The sequence below is a fragment of the Erpetoichthys calabaricus genome, chromosome 4, assembly GCF_900747795.2.
Source record: "Erpetoichthys calabaricus chromosome 4, fErpCal1.3, whole genome shotgun sequence".
Lineage (NCBI taxonomy): Eukaryota > Metazoa > Chordata > Cladistia > Polypteriformes > Polypteridae > Erpetoichthys > Erpetoichthys calabaricus.
Window position 1 is genome coordinate 12,599,165 of NC_041397.2, and position 19,317 is coordinate 12,618,481.

Below are 19,317 nucleotides of genomic sequence, written 5' to 3' on the forward strand. Positions count from 1 at the left end.
AAGACATCTAGTCGTATACATTGATTACATAAATTACAGTGAGTGTCACACTATCACTGTCTCACTGTACTTACTGTCCTATACAGTATGTGCTGTTTTACTTTAGTCTTTCTGTTTTTAGCATTCATTAAGTTTTATGTTGTAAATGTATTTTTATGCTTTTTAGTAAAAATATTATTTTGTAAATTGTTCACAGAATTTATACAGATGAGATGGATGTCAATAGTACTTGATGCATTATTACAATTAATATTAAAGTACCACTTTTTTTAAATATATATTTTTCTTGCGTTTGTAAAATGATATATGATCAAAAACATTTCATAAATGTTTTCTTAGAAGAGATATCAAAGCTCACCTTTATTTTGTCTACATTAATGATTCATGGTGTGCACTTCGTCAGATGCACTTGCAGAGAATTGCAGTCAGAGATGGCTGCATCTTTCTGCTTTTTAAACATATATTGCATTTTTTAGGTACCAAATAAGTAATTTACTTTTATGTGTACTTGGCTAACTAATCTGCCAAGCAAGCTTTTATGTAGGTCATTTTCTTTCTGTTTCATTGGTGACTGTTATGCCTTAGGCAGGCTGTTTGGCAGTGGTTATGTACTGTCACATTTTCCACACCTCCTGACTTAACACAGACTTTGCCTTTATGTTGAGAGGAGAAGATATTCACTGATTCATTAATTTACTATGGAGATCCTGGACTGCTCTGTAGAAAGGGAAATGTGCACTCGTTTTTTTCTAAAGTTCCATTTTACATTATGCCTTTGGGTGAGGAGAAAGATTTAGTGATATCCTTAACATCTCATGGGATCCTGCAGCAGCCGGGATGTGAAGAGGCAACTGAGAAGAACAATGGTGATTATCGAAGCGCTCATGTGGAAGAGATCTTTTTAAAATGGCTTCACAATTTTTTTTTGTATCTGTCTGTTGGCTGCAACACTCAAATAAGAATGTTGGCAGTGTTTGATTGGGCATCGCATTCGGCTAGCATGAAATTCTTAGTCACAAAGTGTGCCATGAAAAAACTGAATAGGCTGAATTACAACAGGGTGTAAGCTGAGTGCTTTAGAAGGTCTTAGTTGTTATTTTTGTATTAAGACTAAATTTATGAAGATTTGAGGGGGTAGTGGAGCTTTTGTAAGGAAAATCTTTCAGGTATAAATAAGTAAATCACATTGGTGCAGTTTACTGTTCATTGTACATAACTGAGCTGGAAAAACTTGAAGGGTTTCCTTTGTAGTTACTATGCAGGCCACAGCCCTCCAGTAACATTTGCCAAGCCTTTGTTACGTTACGGTTAATTGCTTTCCACTTGTGTTTTGGTTTTAGCTGTTGCAAATGTAGTTTATTTAATTACGTTTTAGTTGTGTTTATATAGCACCAGTAAAGATCCAGTATTAAATCCTACCTATTAGTCCAACTTAAATGGTACATTTCACATAAGTGAACCAATTTTAATCAACAGGTTTTAAAAAGAAATGCATTGTAGCTGCAGGTTTTACACTTTCAGCATCTAGGAAATTCTCACTCTTCTGGGTATAGGCATTGCTTTATATCCCTTGGTGGTGTTATGTATACACAAAATGAGCAGAATATTTAACAATAAACAATGATTGTTATTTTCCTTTTAACCAAAATCTAGACGGATGTGAATTAGGAGATTTCGGTGCAGATAATGTGGGTTAGTGCAAAGTTTCCAACTGAGTCCCCATCATTGCTTCCCTGTGTGATACTAATCAAGGTCCCTAATCAGCAAATACTGAGGATGTAAAAATAAAAAAAGTGATTATTTTCCACTTAGACTTTAAATTGTCCTTTTGGGGCAGCAGTGGGCTTGAATAAAGGACTGTGTTGCATCTACAGTTGCCAATCATTTGTCCAGTCAGAAAATGGAAGTGTAGATTATTCAATATTTGTCAAGCAATATACTGTGTTATGAATGAGCACAGAAATGTAATTTAACATTGCTTATCATGGATTCTCATTTTTACAGTCACTGCTTAATATCTTTTGCTACAGGATAAGGACATTTAGAATAACTTATGCTGTGTTCCATTTGAAGTGGGAAGTCGAGATTTCTGAGTTCCTAGTCGGAATTTTGAACTGGAATGTCCCCTTACATTGCATTTTCTACTCGCAAACTCAGCTCTGGTCTGTCAAGATTGTCTGACTTCAGATTATGACGTCAGTTCAAAATGGCGATGTACAATGGAAACTTTAGGAAAGCTGTAGTGTTATACTGTTTATTAGTACTTCTGTCTATTTGTGTCTCATTAAATCAGTCAAGCTCACAGTACTATCCAGCCTCTGTTTGTGGACATGTTGTTGTGGTGTTTAGATGCACAAATTACTGCATGATGCATTGTTCAGTATTCCAAAAAAGCAAGCATGACATAGGTTTTCCTGAAGGCGTCTGTATTGCTTTTCTGAACATTTTACTCGATTGTGGTCAACCTGGGTGTGATGTCGTTCCAGTTCCGACATCTGACTTCTAAGGTAAATGGAATGCAGCAAAATAAATAGGCACCTTTTATACAAGGTGTTCGCCATCACTTTCTAGTACCAGTCCAGCAGCAGTACTGCCACGGCCATATCAATCCAGCAGTCAATTTCAGGATGGTCTTTAACACCACTTATGAACCAGAACATTTTTAAGAGTAATGATAGCATTGCATGGAGAACGTCTTTTGTTAACTTAAAAACTTCCACGGCCGTAGTGTCTATGATTCAATACTGATTAGGAGTCAAAACTGCTAGTAGTCCGCTTGTACAAAACTACAACACACGTTGTCAGATTATTGATTTTGATTTTAAAAGTTGTATAGATTATTAAACTTTTTCATTGCAGAAACTTCATGACTGTTCTGTGACAGTACCATCCATCCATCCATCCATTTTCCAACTGGATATATATTCCGCTGAATCCAAACACAGGGTCATGGGGGTCTGTTGGAGCCAATCCCAACCAACAAAGGGCGCAAGGCAGGGAACCAATCCCAGGCAGGCCGCCAACCCACCGCAGTCTGAGACAGTACCCACACTATTATTTGTATAGGCCCTTTATAGAATTCTTATTTAAGGGATAGATCAACTGGATAGACGTCAAAATTAAAGCTTGTATGACAGAATAAGATTAGGCTTGTGACTCGCTGTGCATTTGTGCCTAACTTGCACATCATGGCCCTTCAGTATTCTTTTTTGCTGCTGTTTTTTTAATACCTCAGCTATTTCACCTAGCAGCTCTCTTTTCTTGTAGTGTCTGCAGGTTTGTTTGTAAGCCATTAACAGTTCCTCGTGTATGGATTTTACTTTAGGCATGTGCTCATGCAGCTTGATCTTTAAAGAAGTGTGCTGTATGACAACAGCCCTGTAATCTAGTCTAATTTCTGAGACATTGACTTTTTTTTTCATATTCATGCAGTAGTATGGCTTGGAAAGTTATATTTAGCAACAAGATGGATATTTACATAATTTCTTATTAACGTCTTTTTTTGACTGCTGTGTTTATATAATTGAAAGAAATCTGTAATTACAATCAACACTAATATGTTAATGCAAATCTATATATATCATGCAAAGTTGACTGATTGATTTACTCACTCATCAGAAAAATGGTATTGTTTAGTTAAAAAGCTTTAATTTGGCAGGGTATTTCATCAAGGGTGGTAGGTATCTGTTAAGAAAGGACATTTTTCTGTATCAGTATTTAAAGGTACAGTAATCCCTCCTCCATCGCGGGGGTTGCGTTCCAGAGCCACCCGCGAAATAAGAAAATCTGCGAAGTAGAAACCATATGTTTATATGGTTATTTTTATATTGTCATGCTTGGGTCACAGATTTGCCCAGAAACACAGGAGGTTGTAGAGAGACAGGAACGTTATTCAAACACTGCAAACAAACATTTGTCTCTTTTTCAAAAGTTTAAACTGTGCTAGATGACAGTTCTGTCTCACAATTAAAAGAATGCAAACATATCTTCCTCTTCAAAGGAGTGCGCGTCAGGAGCACAGACTGTCAGAAACAGAGAGGAAAGCAAACAAACCAATAGGGCTGTTTGGCTTTTAAGTATGCAAAGCACCGCCGGTACAAAGCTGTTGAAGGCGGCAGCTCACACCCCCTCCGTCAGGAGCAGAGAGAGAGACAGAGAAAAACAAACAGTCAAAAATCAATACGTGCCCTTTGAGCTTTTAAGTATGCGAAGCACCGTGCAGCATGTCGCTTCACGAAGCAGCTGCACACAGAAGGTAGCAACGTGAAGATAATCTTTCGGCATTTTTAGACGAGCGTCCGTATCGTCTAGGTGTGCGAACAGCCCCCCTGCTCACACCCCCTGCGTCAGGATCCGAGAAAGTCAGCGCAAGAGAGAGAGAGAAAAGTAAGTTGGGTAGCTTCTCAGCCATCTGCCAATAGCGTCCCTTGTATGAAATCAACTGGGCAAACCAACTGAGGAAGCATGTACCAGAAATTAAAAGACCCATTGTCCTCAGAAGTCCGCGAACCAGCAAAAAATCCGCTATATATATTTAAATATGCTTACATATAAAATCCGCGATACAGTGAAGCCGCGAAAGGCGTAGCGCGATATAGCGAGGGATCACTGTAACCCCTAGAAAAACTAAATACCCCCAAAATCTCAAGAATGCTTTGACTGATTTGACACTGAAAGGGGGCCTTATTTAAAAGAAGGACGCAATAGTAGGCAATGATAGGCCACAAGAACAGCAGCATTGACCAAAATGTTGATAGTCACTGAAGAAGGGGCAGTGTCCTGGATAGAAGAAAAGAGATGTGATCACATTTAATGTGTATAGACTGGTGTGAAATTGAAGGAGAAAGTTCAGCAAAGCTCAATTGTTATCAAGTATATTATGAATCTCCAGTAAGTGTGCCAGATGCTGTGGCTGTGAGCATAGATGTTGTTTCATTAGAAGCAAAAAGGTAGGGAGAAAGAAATGAGGTCAAACTGGTGTCCTTCAATCTAAGACAAGCCTGGACGAATGATGTCATTTTAAACTTAAAGGAACCCTCATGTCCCACTCCTTTATAGTATGCATTCACATCTACCTATTTTGAAAGGAAAGCATGAGGTATTAAATAGTTTTCTGGCTTCCCTTACATGTGACAACCAATGAGCGCTCACAATGAAATATAGAACGTGTAGTACAGCAAAGAGGAATATGGAACACAGGTGTTTTAGAAATTAAAAAATAGAAGACAGACTTATTAGTTTGATGTCATGTGTTTTTATGTACCACAACAGAATAGACAAAAAAAAGCCAAGATTGCAGCTGAACTCGCTCCACCCCTAAAGCCCTTCCATGGGCGCTGACATTGTGAGGCAACACATTGTTGGCTGTCAGGAAAAGGGCAGAGCTCACATTGCTCTGGAAATGGGACACTGTGCAGGAAATTCATTATGCAGTAATTTAATCTGACATTCCCTCGCAAATGTTAGCCATGTAATCTGACATCCTCAGGCAACAAGATCAGCAACTTCAGTCATCAAGTTTGACATCCCCTCTAACTAGAAGTCATGTAATATAGCATCGGCTTAACTTAGCCTGCCTTCTTAATCAGTTTGTTGATTCTTTGGGCCTCTTTTGAAGTGATGTTACCAGCTCAGCACACCACACTGAAAAATATTGTATTGTCCATCATAGAGTTCTATAGCTTGTAAAGGATGTCACTACCTACATTAAAGAAACAGTCTCATATGACGAAAGAGTGTTCTACCCTTTTCATGTATAGTTCTTCTGTGTTGTTAGATCATTCCAGCTTTTCTTTGACGTGGATCCCCAAGTATCTGTAGTAGTGCACCACCTCTGTTTCTATTCCCTAAATAACGACCAGGCATAGAGGTTCCTTGGAGTGGTAAGAGTCAATATCAAGTTCCTTGGTTTTGCCGATGTTGAACTGCACACAGTTCTCTTTGCACCAAGAAACAAAGTTCTTCATTTAACTCTTATCTTCTGTCTTAATCCCCTCTATCAATACATCCCGTTAGTGCAGAATTATCAGAGAATTTTTGCAAGTGACATGATCTGCTGTTATATTCTGTGACAGATAGGGGGCGCTGTCGTCCCCTTGAACCCTCCAACCACACGTCAGACACCAGATAAAAGTGTGACAGAATAGTGGGCACTGTCATCCCCTTGAACCCTCCGACCACACGTCAGACACCAGATAAAAGTCCAAATGTTATTTTTATTTTAATAACAATGTGCACAAAGCACCCTCCACTCCACAATACTTCAATAATAATCAATAATAACTACAATTCACTAATCAATACACAATCCTCCACTCCCAGCAGCTCAGTCACCCTTCCTCCCAACTTGGCTCAACTTTCTGGGGTTTCCCATAGTCCTTTTATAGCTCTTGACCCGGAAGTGCTTCTTTCCCTCAATCCGTGTGATTTCCCAGCAGTTCCGCGTCAGACGCAAACTCCTTCTTTTCTTCAACCTGGAAGTACGTCATTTCTTATGTCCCTGTGACTGGGAAGTAGTTCTGGGTTATAAGGAAAATACAAGTCCTTGAGCCTCCCTGCAGCATCCCCTGGCAGCCCCCATGGTATCCAGCAGGGCTGTGATGAAAGACTCCCAAGTTCCATGATGCCCTGCTGGAATTCGGGGCCCCTCCATGTTGCAGGGATGGCTCCATCTGGCGGCTTGGGGGTATTGGCCGGGATAAACTGTGGCTATCTCTCACAATTCATAGTCTGAGATGTACAGGTGAGCAGACAAGGTGACAGGACTGTTCATTGTGCTGCTTTAGTGTTGCTCACACAGTTCTTGAGCCTACCGGATCAATAGATGTTCCATTATTCAGGACACTATAAACACATTCATCTGTATATCCCTGAGTTTACTCCTTAACAGGAATGGGTAGATGATAACGAAGGCGCTGGAGAAATCAAAAAACCTAATCCTCAGAGTGCTTTGTCCACCTTTACGGAGCAGAGAGACAACTGCATTTTCCACTCCATTCTTTGTTTTGAGGACAAATTGCATTGGGTCCAAGCAGTCTTTCACATGAGGACTCATAATATCCAGGGCCCCACTTAGAAGTCTTCATGATGTGTGATGTAAAGGCCATTGGTCTGTAGTAATTAGGTAAAGAAGCCCTGCTTTCTTTGAAACTGGAACAGTATAGGATATTCTCCATGGAAGCTGCACTTTCTGGAGGTTTAGTGACTGAACAGGTAACAGAAGACACTGCAGAGTTAGTTGGCACAGTCTTATGTACTTGAGGACTAACTCCATCTAATTGCATGGCTTTTCTTGTGTGTAGCTTCCTCAGTAGTCATTAGTTGTGAACAGCCCATATTGCTGATCAGAAGTGCACTCTTTACTGACCATAACCACTGAAGTCTAAAATACAAACAGAGCTGTTGAAGTAGTAGAGATAATTTTGGGAGACTGGCCATTGGAATAAGGTTTAGGGTGTTGACTTTGTTCACAGTCCTTTCCAGCACTTGAGCTAGGAGTTACTTTAGTCCAGTAGATCTTGCCCAGTCCTTTCCAAACATCTTTCACTTTATTCTGAGTGAGATTTATTTTCCGTTTTAATTCTGTAAGTTTCCTTTCCTTCACTCTGATTTTAATTCACTACTTTCTGTACGACCTTCAGATGTTCTTTGTCACCAGATTTGAATGTTCCCATCTTCTCATTCAGGAGACGTTTTACCTCATTGGTAATCCAGGGCTTGTTGTTTGGAAAGCTGCACACTGATTTTGTAGATACAGGAATGTCAAGACAGAAGTTAATGTAGTCTAGGATGCAGAGATGCAGTCCCTCGATATAATCCCTATGTGATGCTAACATTATCAGATGCATTGCACGCAGAACTGAACTTTTATTTTTAAAAAAAAAATTTGTTTACTCAGCTTTGACTGTAATTTGTTTACCAGGAAATTTCTAAGCACAAATATTTAGTAAAACAAGTTAATGAGCAACTGTGAGACAGAGGGCTATGGAGTGTGGCTTTGCCTGAATAAATAAAGTAGACAGCTGACAGCAACTTTGACCCGTGGCTATGTATTCTAATATAACAAGCAAAGTTAATTATCATTGAAATGCAGCTCAATAAGATTACAAGATCTAAAAGAAAGAAAATAGTTGTATTCAACCTTTCAAGAATAACACCATATGAATGATTAGTGCCATGATTTTATATGGATGCATTTTGCAGAGCTTCTCTCACAAAGGTTTAATGTTAGATAAATGTGCAGTCAAAGAAACTGTATAAAAACATTCTTTGGATGCATTTCATTATTCATTATTTTTGTTTACTGTGTATGTTTAAATTTGTAATCATGGTGTCTAATAATGGAGCATCAACATATTTGAATTCACATTTGATAGAAACGTAACTAAACACAAAATAGCAGTAACATTGAAGCATGTAATAACAATGTAGCCTTCACATGCCAGTTATGCCAACATCAGCTTAGCCACTGTTCCTTATGAAACATTAGCCTCCGGAACAGTTGACATCACTGAAGCTCCTACCAAATGTGTCCCAACTATCAACTTTCTCTCAGAGTCGTTTAGTCTGTTTCTCTGAGCCAAGGTAGCCAATATAATGAATAAATGGGACTTTCCCTGTTTTCTAAGCATGACCCGAAGTGTGATATGATACTGCATGCTTAATTATCTCAATAATTATATCTGCTTTTAAATATTATTTAGATAGCTGATTTACTTTGGTGTTCCTTTATATTTGGTAGTTACCTATGAATTCCAGAAAACAAAATTGGTATGTATTTCTTACATGCTGGAAGGGCTGACATGTTACCTTCCGGTAACAATGTTGTCCCTGTGATTACTACCAGTTTGCAAAATGTTTTGATATTCATTGAGGATGCAATGTTTGCTGTCTGTCTGCTCACAGTTGTTTTCGTATGTTCATGTTAGGGTGTTCTGTTTTGACTATTTTTTGTATCTCACCCAGGGGTTCTCTGGGTAAGCTGTTGGCTCTGTTGGGCATTTTATCTTAAGGTATCCATTGGCTTCATTTATTCTTGATAAATACTTTTAGTTATGATTTTGATTTGTGCCGTTTTATTACTGCCATTTTCTAATGGAGCTATTGTTGATCCTTGTGACCAGGTCCATCCTGGAGTGGATGTGTCTTTAGAGGTCATGGCACAGTCAGTCATGACACAATGGGATCACAAAGGCCATTGAAGGGACTACTTCCTCATCCAACTATATGGATATCAAAACTCTTAAGACCTTTCGATATTTTTACTCTTGCAGTTAGGATTGTGCAGTCCTTCTCGATCAATTTTGTCTTGTGATTCTTGGCTGTGGTTACTGATAGTTGTTGTCTTTGTTCTATCTTCACATTGTTTTTTGAAAAAATTCTTATCTTCCAGTTACCCTCTGAAATCTCGTACATACTGGGCCTTCAGCGTTTGTAAGAGAATTGATAGATAATTAGTGGTCTTGTAACCTTTCATAATGTACATACATAAATGTAGCCTCATATAAGCTAAAAAAATTAAGATTAGGTAGTATATATTAAAGAATAAATAAAATAAGTACTTTTGGGGTAGGCCCTTCAACTTCAGAAAATCAACTTGTTATCATCCATCCATCATCCAACCCTCTATAGCCTAACTACAGGGTCACGGGGGTCTGCTGGAGCCAATCCCAGCCAACACAGGGCGCAAGGCAGGAACAAACCACAGACAGGGTGCCAGCCCACTGCAGGGCGCGCACACACTCACACACACACACCAAGCACACACTAGGGACAATTTTGAATCGCCAATGCACCTAACCTGCATGTCTTTGGACTGTGGGAGTAAACCTACGCAGACACGGGGAGAACATGCAAACTCCACGCAGGGAGGACCCAGGAAGTGAACCCGGGTCTCCTAACTGCGAGGCAGCAGCGCTACCACCGTGCCGCCCAAAATGTTATCAACTTTAAGAAAAATGATCAATATTATATACATATTTTTGATTTAATATACTTTGTTAATCCCCAAGGGGAAATTGCCTTTTCACATGACCTTTGGGGCTCAGAGTGAAGGGTCAGCCAATGTACAGCGACCTAGGAGCAATTTTCAGGTTAAGGGCCTTGCTGTACATGGCCCAGTGGAGTAGGATCCCTTTTGGCAGTGACAGGATTTGAACTGGCAACCTTCCAGATACCAGTGCAGATCCTTAGTTCCAGAGCCACCACGCATCTCCTTTTCTCTTCACTCTGTATACCTCAGGCTATAAATATAACAGCAGGTCATACTTATGGGATGTATTGATGAAGGTGTTTAGACATAATGTAGGAGACAGGTGGAGATCTTTGTTCCTTGGTGTAATGAGAATTGTCTGCATTGCATCATGAGCAAAACCAAGAGACTGGTTGACTTTCTCTGCACCAAACAACCTCTATGTCCAGTCACTATTTAAGGAGTGGATGTAGAGGTGGTCCACTCCTACATGTACTTGGGGTTCCACATTAGTGAAAGGTTTGGTCTGGTCTCGGGACACAGAGGAACTATATAAGAAAGGGCAGAACAGGCTCTTTTTCCTTGGGAGACTGTGCTACCTTAATGATGGGAAGTGACATCCTTCACATCTTTTACAACTCTGTGATGGCCAGTACAGTTTTCTACACTGTGGTGTGTTGGGCTGGTAACATCACTTCAAGAGAGGCCCACTGAATCAAGAAGCTAATTAAAAGGGCTATCTATCTAATCTAAATAACGAGCTTCTGTAAAAAAGCCACTTTCCACCCATATAGTACTGTGCAGAAGTTTTCGGCCACCAAAGAAAATTCTTTCTCAAGCTAGTTATCCAGGAAGTATCTGCAAGAACAAATAAACATTGATATAATAAAATGTTATAAGGATGTTTTTAAAACAATCCAGTATTTTGTGTGGTCACCCATAACTGAAGAAATTGGCCTTGATAGAATGCTGTGGTAAATTTTTCCAAGCATCTTTGCCACAAATGTTCTTTTGACATTGGCTTCTTTTCTTCTTTTCCCTGTCCAAGTGATCCCACACAGCCTCAGTTATGTTGAGGTTGGGGCCTTGAGGAGGTCGATCTAATACTTTTAGTGCTCCTTTTGGAGACGTCTGTTCTAAGTGCATCTGAATTGTTTGTAGTGTGCTTTTGATCATTGTTATACTGAAAAATGAAGTTTTTGCTAATAAGTCATTTTCCTCAAGCATGATGAATCAAAATCTGCACATATTTCTTAGCAACCACCATCCCACTGATATTGACCAGATCTCTTACATTGTTGACTGTACTGCACCCTAAAACCGTGACATATCTGCCATTGTGCTTCACCTGCAGACTGGGACACATGAACTTGTGACATATACTGACAATCTTTGTGAACCATAAACATGAAATTTGGACACTTCACCCAATAAGTGTTTCTGATACTAGTCATCTCAAAAGATAATTATGCATTTTTAGAAAATGCAAAGCATTCTTGCTACTTTTTGGTATCAGTATATTTTTAATAGATTTTAACATGAACATATAAACACAACCTGGATAGCTAGCTTTTCAAATAATTTTCTATTGTGTGGCCTAAGACGTTCACATTGTACTATACAAATATTAGCACAGTAGAAGTCCTTTGCATCTGATTTTCACTGACAGAAGGAATACACAATAGTTTGTAGTTGTCCAACTAATTGTGCTTTTTCTTTAAACTTAGAATATTTACAAGTAATTGAAGTATGTTTTTGAGGCATTTGCATTTTCTACATGTTTTGTGTAGGTTATTTGATGATTGTAAATTTCCCAAATGTCAGTGAGTGTAGTGTTTCCTGAAGAAATCTGATTTAGAAATTGCTGTACCCCATTTGGTGGGGACTTTGGGGTTGGTCCCCCCTTGAAAATATTCACTGTTTTGATTACCTTTTCATTTTCAGTTTCATTTTTGTGTACATTAACTCAGACGTGTACTTAAATCAATTGCTTAAGGGTTCTGATGATTATTACTAATAGTGTGGGTGAATAAAAAGCATTACAATTATATCGGTAAATACTGTAAGTTAACAACTAATAAATATCAATAAAAACAAAAAGGAATTTTGAACTGTAAAATATCCAAATAAAGATGACATAGTAATTTAAATATGATCCTTACAGATGAACAAATTAACAAATGAACTATATACAGTAGACCCCCACAAAGTCACAGATCAAGGTTCACGGACTCAGTCGTTTGCGGATTTTTCCTTAGAACCTAACTATTAATTGTTAGCGGAAAGTGCAAATATCCTCCGCAATTTTTTATGGCTTTTTTAGTGGCAATACTGTGCTGTAGAGAGAACATGAAGTAACCGCTGAGGGAAATGCGGTTTGGGATGGTGAAAGTAGCTAATCCAAGAACGTTATTCATTTCTCCTTCCTGCTAATTGACTGCTGCCTTGTGACACGTCTCCAGGTGAGTGGGTTTACCACTGCTGAGGGAAATGCGGTTTGGGATGGTGAAAGTAGCCAATCCGAGAGCGTTATTCATTTCTCCTTGCTTCTGATTGACTGCTGCCCTGTGACGCGTCTCCAGCTGAATGTCCTTGTGTTTTCCACTTTGTTATTGTATTCATTTTGTTATTCTTAAACGCACAAGATGTCGCCAAAACGCCCTGCACCTTCTAAGGCTTCTGGCACTGAGCCTAAGCACCAGAAGAAGTGTAAAACACTCCAGGAAAAGGTTGAACTAGTGGATTTGCTCCGGGAACTAAAAAGTTATGCTGCAGTAGTGCGCCACTATGGCATTAATGAAAGCACCGCATGCTACATAAAGAAGAACGAAGCAGCGATCTGGAGTACTATATCTGTAAGTTTCTGTGATAGTGCCAAAAAGCTAGCGACCGAAAGGAATAAAAATATCCTTAGGATGAAATCTGCCTTGGCATTGTGTATCACCTACTCCTGCAACAAGAACATCCCCTTGGACAGTAACATCATCCGTGAGAAAGCACGGAAATTGTACCAGCAGCTCTCTACAGGAGACAATATAGCAACTTCCCATCACAATGTTCCTGAAACCTATAAAGAAAAGCCAGCTCGAAATCCCACCAGAAGAAAACCCGTCCGAAGATACGGCTCCTCCTGAAGCGCCTGGAGAAGAGGCGCCACCCGAGGAGTTTTAAATCCTCTGCATCGTACTGCACAGCTACTTCATCATCATCATCAATATCATTTATTATTGGTGAGTACTGCGTACATTTTACTGAAAACTACAGCACATACCAAAGGAAACGGGCTTGCATGTATTACATTCTGACCCGTCATTGTTTACACATGTCTTAAACAACTATTAGTATACACTGATAATAGATATAGATAATACAGAAATTATTTATTATTTATTATATTACATATCTTACACATCAATATTGCTGCTACTTCTTTGTCCTATCTTTGCACAATGTCTTGTCTTGTTTGTGTATTAACTTTTAATTTTTAAATTTTAGTTCTATTTTTAATTTATTTATTACATGTCATGTTGTTACACTGTGGACCCTGAGCTTCGCAATTTCGTCTATCTGTATATTTGTATATGGTTGAGATGACAATACAGTTCACTTTGACTCTGACTTTGACTACAGTACGTATAGCGGTAACATCGGTATTTTACATTCTAGCACCACGGGAGACATAGCAGTACAGTACAGTATACAGGTTTACCTTTACATTCTGTTTGTAGGTAATTTTTTAGGTAATGTATTAAGCTGAGTTTGCAACGAAATTAAAGTGCTTTGGGGGCATACTGTATTTAGGGTTTAAACTATAAAAATAGGCATTTAAAAGGCATTTTTTAACCACATCCAAAAGTCGCGGTTTTTCACAGTTCGCGGGTGCTCTGGGAACGTAACCTCCGCATATTTTGGGGGTGTACTGTACACTAAATAAGTAAGTAAGAACACTGACACACTTTTGTATTTCATGAGATATTGCCAATTTGCAACTTCACAGTCTCATATTGAAAAATTATTTTGTTGCCGATATTTACCCAGTTTGAAAAATATCTGAACTTGCTGAGTTGTACTGAATGACTACCTTAATTTTATCTGGCACAAAGCACTTTTAAATTGTAGCTATAATGATGTGCAAAAAATATGCAACAGCTAAGTGCAGCTGCATATTCAAAAGATATTCTTTCTTTTCAGGTGAGCGGTTATACTTTTTAAACTTTCAAATTTTAATACAAGCAAAATGTACACAGCACATTGAAAAGCTGACACAAAGTAAACTGCATATTTAATAAAATGCTCTAGTAATAAGTCACTGTGCCTTTTCTTTTAAGTTATGAAAATACATCATGCACAATGGATACATTCTTGGCAGTTCAACAGTTGTCATGATAGCAATGTTAAATGAAACAATGACATAAAGTTACAGTGGCATTCGATTTGGGGGAAACACGCACTACACTGAAATCTGAGGTTGAGTTTAACTTTTCTCAGTTTTCATAGCATTAACGTCAAAAGCAGGGGTGTAAACTTTTGGAGTGGTGGCCAGTTATTAAATTTTCTGTTTGTGAGAAACCTAGCGAGTGTGTGCATAACTTGGCCCTGCAGCTGACTGCTATTGTTCCTGTGTTACTCCTATTGGGTCACCTAACCCTGCAGTGCTATAGTTGGCCTCTCCAACCATGAGTGCTCCTTGAAATATGACACACTAAACATAGCTTTTTCTGAAAGATTGCTATTGTAGGAGAAAACACTTGTGCATTTACCTTCATGTTATTTCACTAGTGAAATTTTATGATAAATTTTATGTTTGTAAGTGATTAAATTCACTTGTTAAGAGAAGTCATTGTTTTGTTTTCAATGTAAACTTGAGAAAGTACATAAGGCAAGGATCCAGAGCAATGTATAGTTTGGTATGAAACTTACTAAAGCCCCATAAACAAAATGTTGTGATGCAGAAATGTTTTTCTGAATAAAAACATTTATTAGTTAGTGAGATAAACTTGCAAATGGCATGAATCAAGGTGTATTCATAAATAACCTTGCATTACCAAAATAATTACAGGTTAACCTATTAAAACAGTTCACGTTATGGTAGCGCCTTAAGCATGGGAAAGGTGCTTTATAAATAAATATATGCTTCTTCTTCTTTCTTCTTATTAATAATAATAATAACAATAATTTTTACTATAAATATACCTAAACTCCCAAATGAGACTTAATTATATTGCATGTTATTACCAGCATTTCTCCTGTGACTGAATTTAATAGTGGGCTGCCCAGTACTTTGTCGCTTGCCCAGTACACCATAGTTGGTGACTCAGGGCATGAAGGTAGAGCATTGTGGTGTCCAATTTTGCGGCTTGTTGAATGAATTTGTTAAGTTGCTGTAGATTTTCAAAAACAGGCACACTGCAGCCAAATTGTCTGTAGTATTGTTTATTCACTATTATGCAGCACTTGTGTTCTTTATTCTGCCATTGTTTACATCAGTTTGGTGCCGCCATACAAGTCTTTGAATTAGTGGGAAAGCTCTGAAAGAATCTCTCTGTTTCTTGCTGCCTTGTGCATCTGAATCTAATCTTATCTAATCTAATTTTTGAATTGAACATGTTCATGTTAGGGAGACTTCTATGCCAAAATCTTTGATTTCTTCTGTGATATTTAAACAACTGAATTGTATATAATGCTGCTGTAAAATATGAACATACTCTAATTTTTTGATATTTTACGCAAATATTGTAAAATTAATATTGTGAAAGGTATATTCCACCCAAAAATTATATTTTTGTATGTTATTTTCCCATGTGGTTTATAGTGAGGGCTGAGAAATAATTTTAAATCTCATGTGTTCGTGGAGAACAGAGGTTTTAAATTTGTGATAGAGTGGGTGTCTATGGAGAGCAACGCTAGACCATTGCAAATAATTAATAAAAATGTCAATGAAAAAAATCTTATGTCACTTGTCTCACATAATCCACACATCAGGACATTCAGTTGCATGCTTACAGTTGGCAAAAAGTATGCATTTTTTTTGTTAAAATATTGTTAAATAAATACTCTGGAAAATAAGAACTGTGCACACAGAGAAAGCGGATTCACATGGAGACAAGCTTTTGAATTGAGAACCCACCCTCTCCCTCATTCATTGGTCAAGAGTCCTGTTTGGGTGTGTACATTCAGTGTATGCTGAAGACTAAGGTCAGATGAGACAAAGATGATAGCATCATCTGCAGAGAGCAAAAATACAAGCCTGAAGTCCCCTATCTCAGTACAAACAGAAGTGACAAAACAAACCCCTTGCAGAATCCTACTCCCTCTTCAGATTTATTTGTCTTAATGCCAAGTAGCTGAACACATTTAGTGGAATAGTTTAATCAAAGGTGTCTTATCTTTTTATAGTACAGGTGCTCTCAAAGTTTGTCTTAAATTTCGGTACTCAATTGTTTTATTACCTGGGTAGCTAATGAAAGTTATGATACGTTTACTTTCACTCATGAGTTACTTTCTGTATTCATCCTTCTTCTTCTTCATCTTCTTTCGGCTGCTCCTATTAGGGGTTGCCACAGCGGATTATTTTTTGTCCGTCTCTTCCTGTCCTCTGCTCTGTTACACCCATCACCTTCATGTCCTCTCTCACCACATCCATAAACCTTCTCTTAGGCCTTTCTCTTTTCCTCTTACCTAGCAGCTCTATCATTAACATCCTTCTCTCAATATACTCAGCATCTCTCCTCTGCACATGTCCAAACCATTGCAATCTCACTTCTCTGACTTTGTCTCCCAACCGTCCAACTTGAGCTGACCCTCTAATAACAACAACAACAACATTTATTTATATAGCACATTTTCATACAAAAAGTAGCTCAAAGTGCTTTACATAATGAAGAGAAGAAAAATAAAAGACAAAATAAGAAATTAAAATAAGACAACATTAGTTAACATAGAAAGGAGTAAGGTCCGATGGCCAGGGTGGACAGAAAAAACAAAAAAAAACTCCAGAAGGCTGGAGAAAAAAATAAAATCTGTAGGGGTTCCAGGCCACGAGACCGCCCAGGCTCCCCTCTGGGCATTCTACCTAACATAAATGAAATAGTCCTCTTTGTAGTTCGGGTTTTTCACGGAGTCACTTGATGCTGATGGTCGTACAGACTTCTGGCTTTTAATCCATCCATCATGTTGGAACATCATGGTGTGCTTTGGGTAACAGGACACCGGAAAAGGGAAACAGAAGAGAGAGTAGGGGTTAGTACAGATTTTGAATGAAGAGTTTATTATAATGAATTGGATATACAGAGTATCAGGATTAAATTACAGTGAAGTTATGAGAAGGCCATGTTAAAATAATGTGTTTTTCAGTAGTTTTTTAAAGTGCTCCACTGTATTAGCCTGGCGAATTCCTACTGGCAGGCTATTCCAGATTTTAGGGTGCATAACAGCAGAAGGCCGCCTCACCACTTCTTTTAAGTTTTGCTCTTGGAATTCTAAGGAGACACTCAGTTGAGGATCTGAGGTTATGATTTGGAATATAAGGTGTCAGACATTCCGATATATAAGCCGGGGCGAGATTATTTAAAGCTTTATAAACCATAAGCAGAATTTTAAAGTCAATTCTGAATGACACAGGTAACCAGTGTAGTGACATCAAAACTGGAGAAATGTGTTCGGATTTTCTTTTCCTGGTAAGGATTCTAGCAGCTGCATTCTGCACTAATTGCAAACGATTGATGTCTTTTTTAGGTAGTCCTGAGAGGAGTGCATTACAGTAATCTAGCCGACTGAAAACAAACGCATGAACTAATGTCCTTATTTCTAATCCTGAACATCTTTGTCACACCCCAATGCAAATCTTAGCATCTTTAACTCTGCTACCTCCAGCTCTGTCTCCTGCTTTCTGGTCAGTGCCACCGTCTCCAACCCATATAACATAGCTATTCATCCATCCATTAAATGTTTTCAAACCAGCCTGGTATAGTTCAGAATGAGAGGACCCTCAAGCATAAGACATGAACCAGCCCTGGATGGATCACCAGTTTGTCTCGGGACACACTGACTCACTCACTCTACTCAGGCTGACTGAGGCTCAATAGTTAATCTAATCTTCATGTTTTTGTGATGTGGGTGGAAAACCAAAGTATCTCCTGAAAAGTCATACAGACATGGGGAGAATGTCTAGACTTCACACAAACCCTGACCATTTATTTACCTTTCCTTCCTCTATTGCAGTTCATCTGATCAGTTTGTATAATTTGTGAAGATAAATGTATTATTTTACCCCTCTTTAAGTTAGAAAAGTATGAGCAAGTTTTGACTAAGCAAAGATTGAAAGTAAAAATAGCATTTAACATAAAACTACAAAAGGGTTCAAAAATCTTTAAGTGGTATAAACTAATTAAATTGGTGCATTCCAGAAAATGTGCTGAAAAAGATTAATTACATTCTTTAAATCTAAAGTGGTATTGGTTTTATATCAAGAGAATAAGTATATTTTGAAGGTTTTTTGTGCTTTGTTAATGACAATATATAAATATATTTTTTTGTCTTTAGGTGCTACAGAATATTTTGGAAACAGAGAGTGATTATGCTAAGGAACTTCAGAGCCTTCTGACAATCTATCTTCGTTTGTTGCAACCTACAGACAAGTAAGGGACATTTTTATGCATACTTTAAAGAAAATAGCAAGAACCTTGGGACACTTTAGTTTAACATTCGAGTTTTACTGTCTTTGGTTGTTTTTAATTCTTTGTTTGTTTTTTTAATAGGTTCATTTACCTTTTGGCATTAATGCTATCCACTCTCATAACATGCTGTGAAGTGGTGTGTGTAGTGCCATTCACTGACTGCATTCTGCATATAAAATGTCTATTGAGAAGAGTTTCCTTGCTTTATAAGCTAAAGGAAGAGTGATGGTTATTCTTGGCAAATTTTTCATTTTAAAAAAACAAAGCAAAGGAAGAACAATATGAATAAGCAATAAAAGAGGAGAAATATGTGGACTCAAAAAAGGAAAGGGAAAGAAAAAAATCAAGTGTTCAGGAAAATAGCTAGATTTATAATTTAAAAAAGATAAAAGGTTAGTGAAGAAGGTCTAGTTCAGGCATCAGAAATGTAATTAATCATAACTTTGTTTAACGTGTAGGCTATTTAACTTTTATGACATATAAGGCAAAACCATTAATTTAGTGAGGGAGCACTGTTTTCTTTATTCTAGTGGTTAGGGTTAGAGAAAATCATCTTCATATAAAATAGCTGTTATTGAGGTAGTTCCGGGTAGTTTTACATGAGAGAACTGCTATCCCCAATTGGAGACTGCTAGATCAAAAAAGAGTTCCACGTGTGTAAGTATCTAAAGG

The 19,317-nt window shown here is 38.0% G+C and overlaps 1 protein-coding gene across 3 annotated transcripts in view; it reads left to right on the top strand.

The window, feature by feature from the left end:
* Window positions 1-19,317, top strand: part of arhgef7b (Rho guanine nucleotide exchange factor (GEF) 7b) — a 252,559-nt gene that overhangs the window by 141,540 nt on the left and 91,702 nt on the right. For all 3 annotated transcript variants that reach the window (XM_051926338.1, XM_051926339.1, XM_051926340.1), the window contains one exon: window positions 18,512-18,606. In XM_051926338.1, the coding sequence (XP_051782298.1) occupies window positions 18,512-18,606 (95 nt within the window). The remainder of the gene's footprint in view (window positions 1-18,511; window positions 18,607-19,317) is intronic.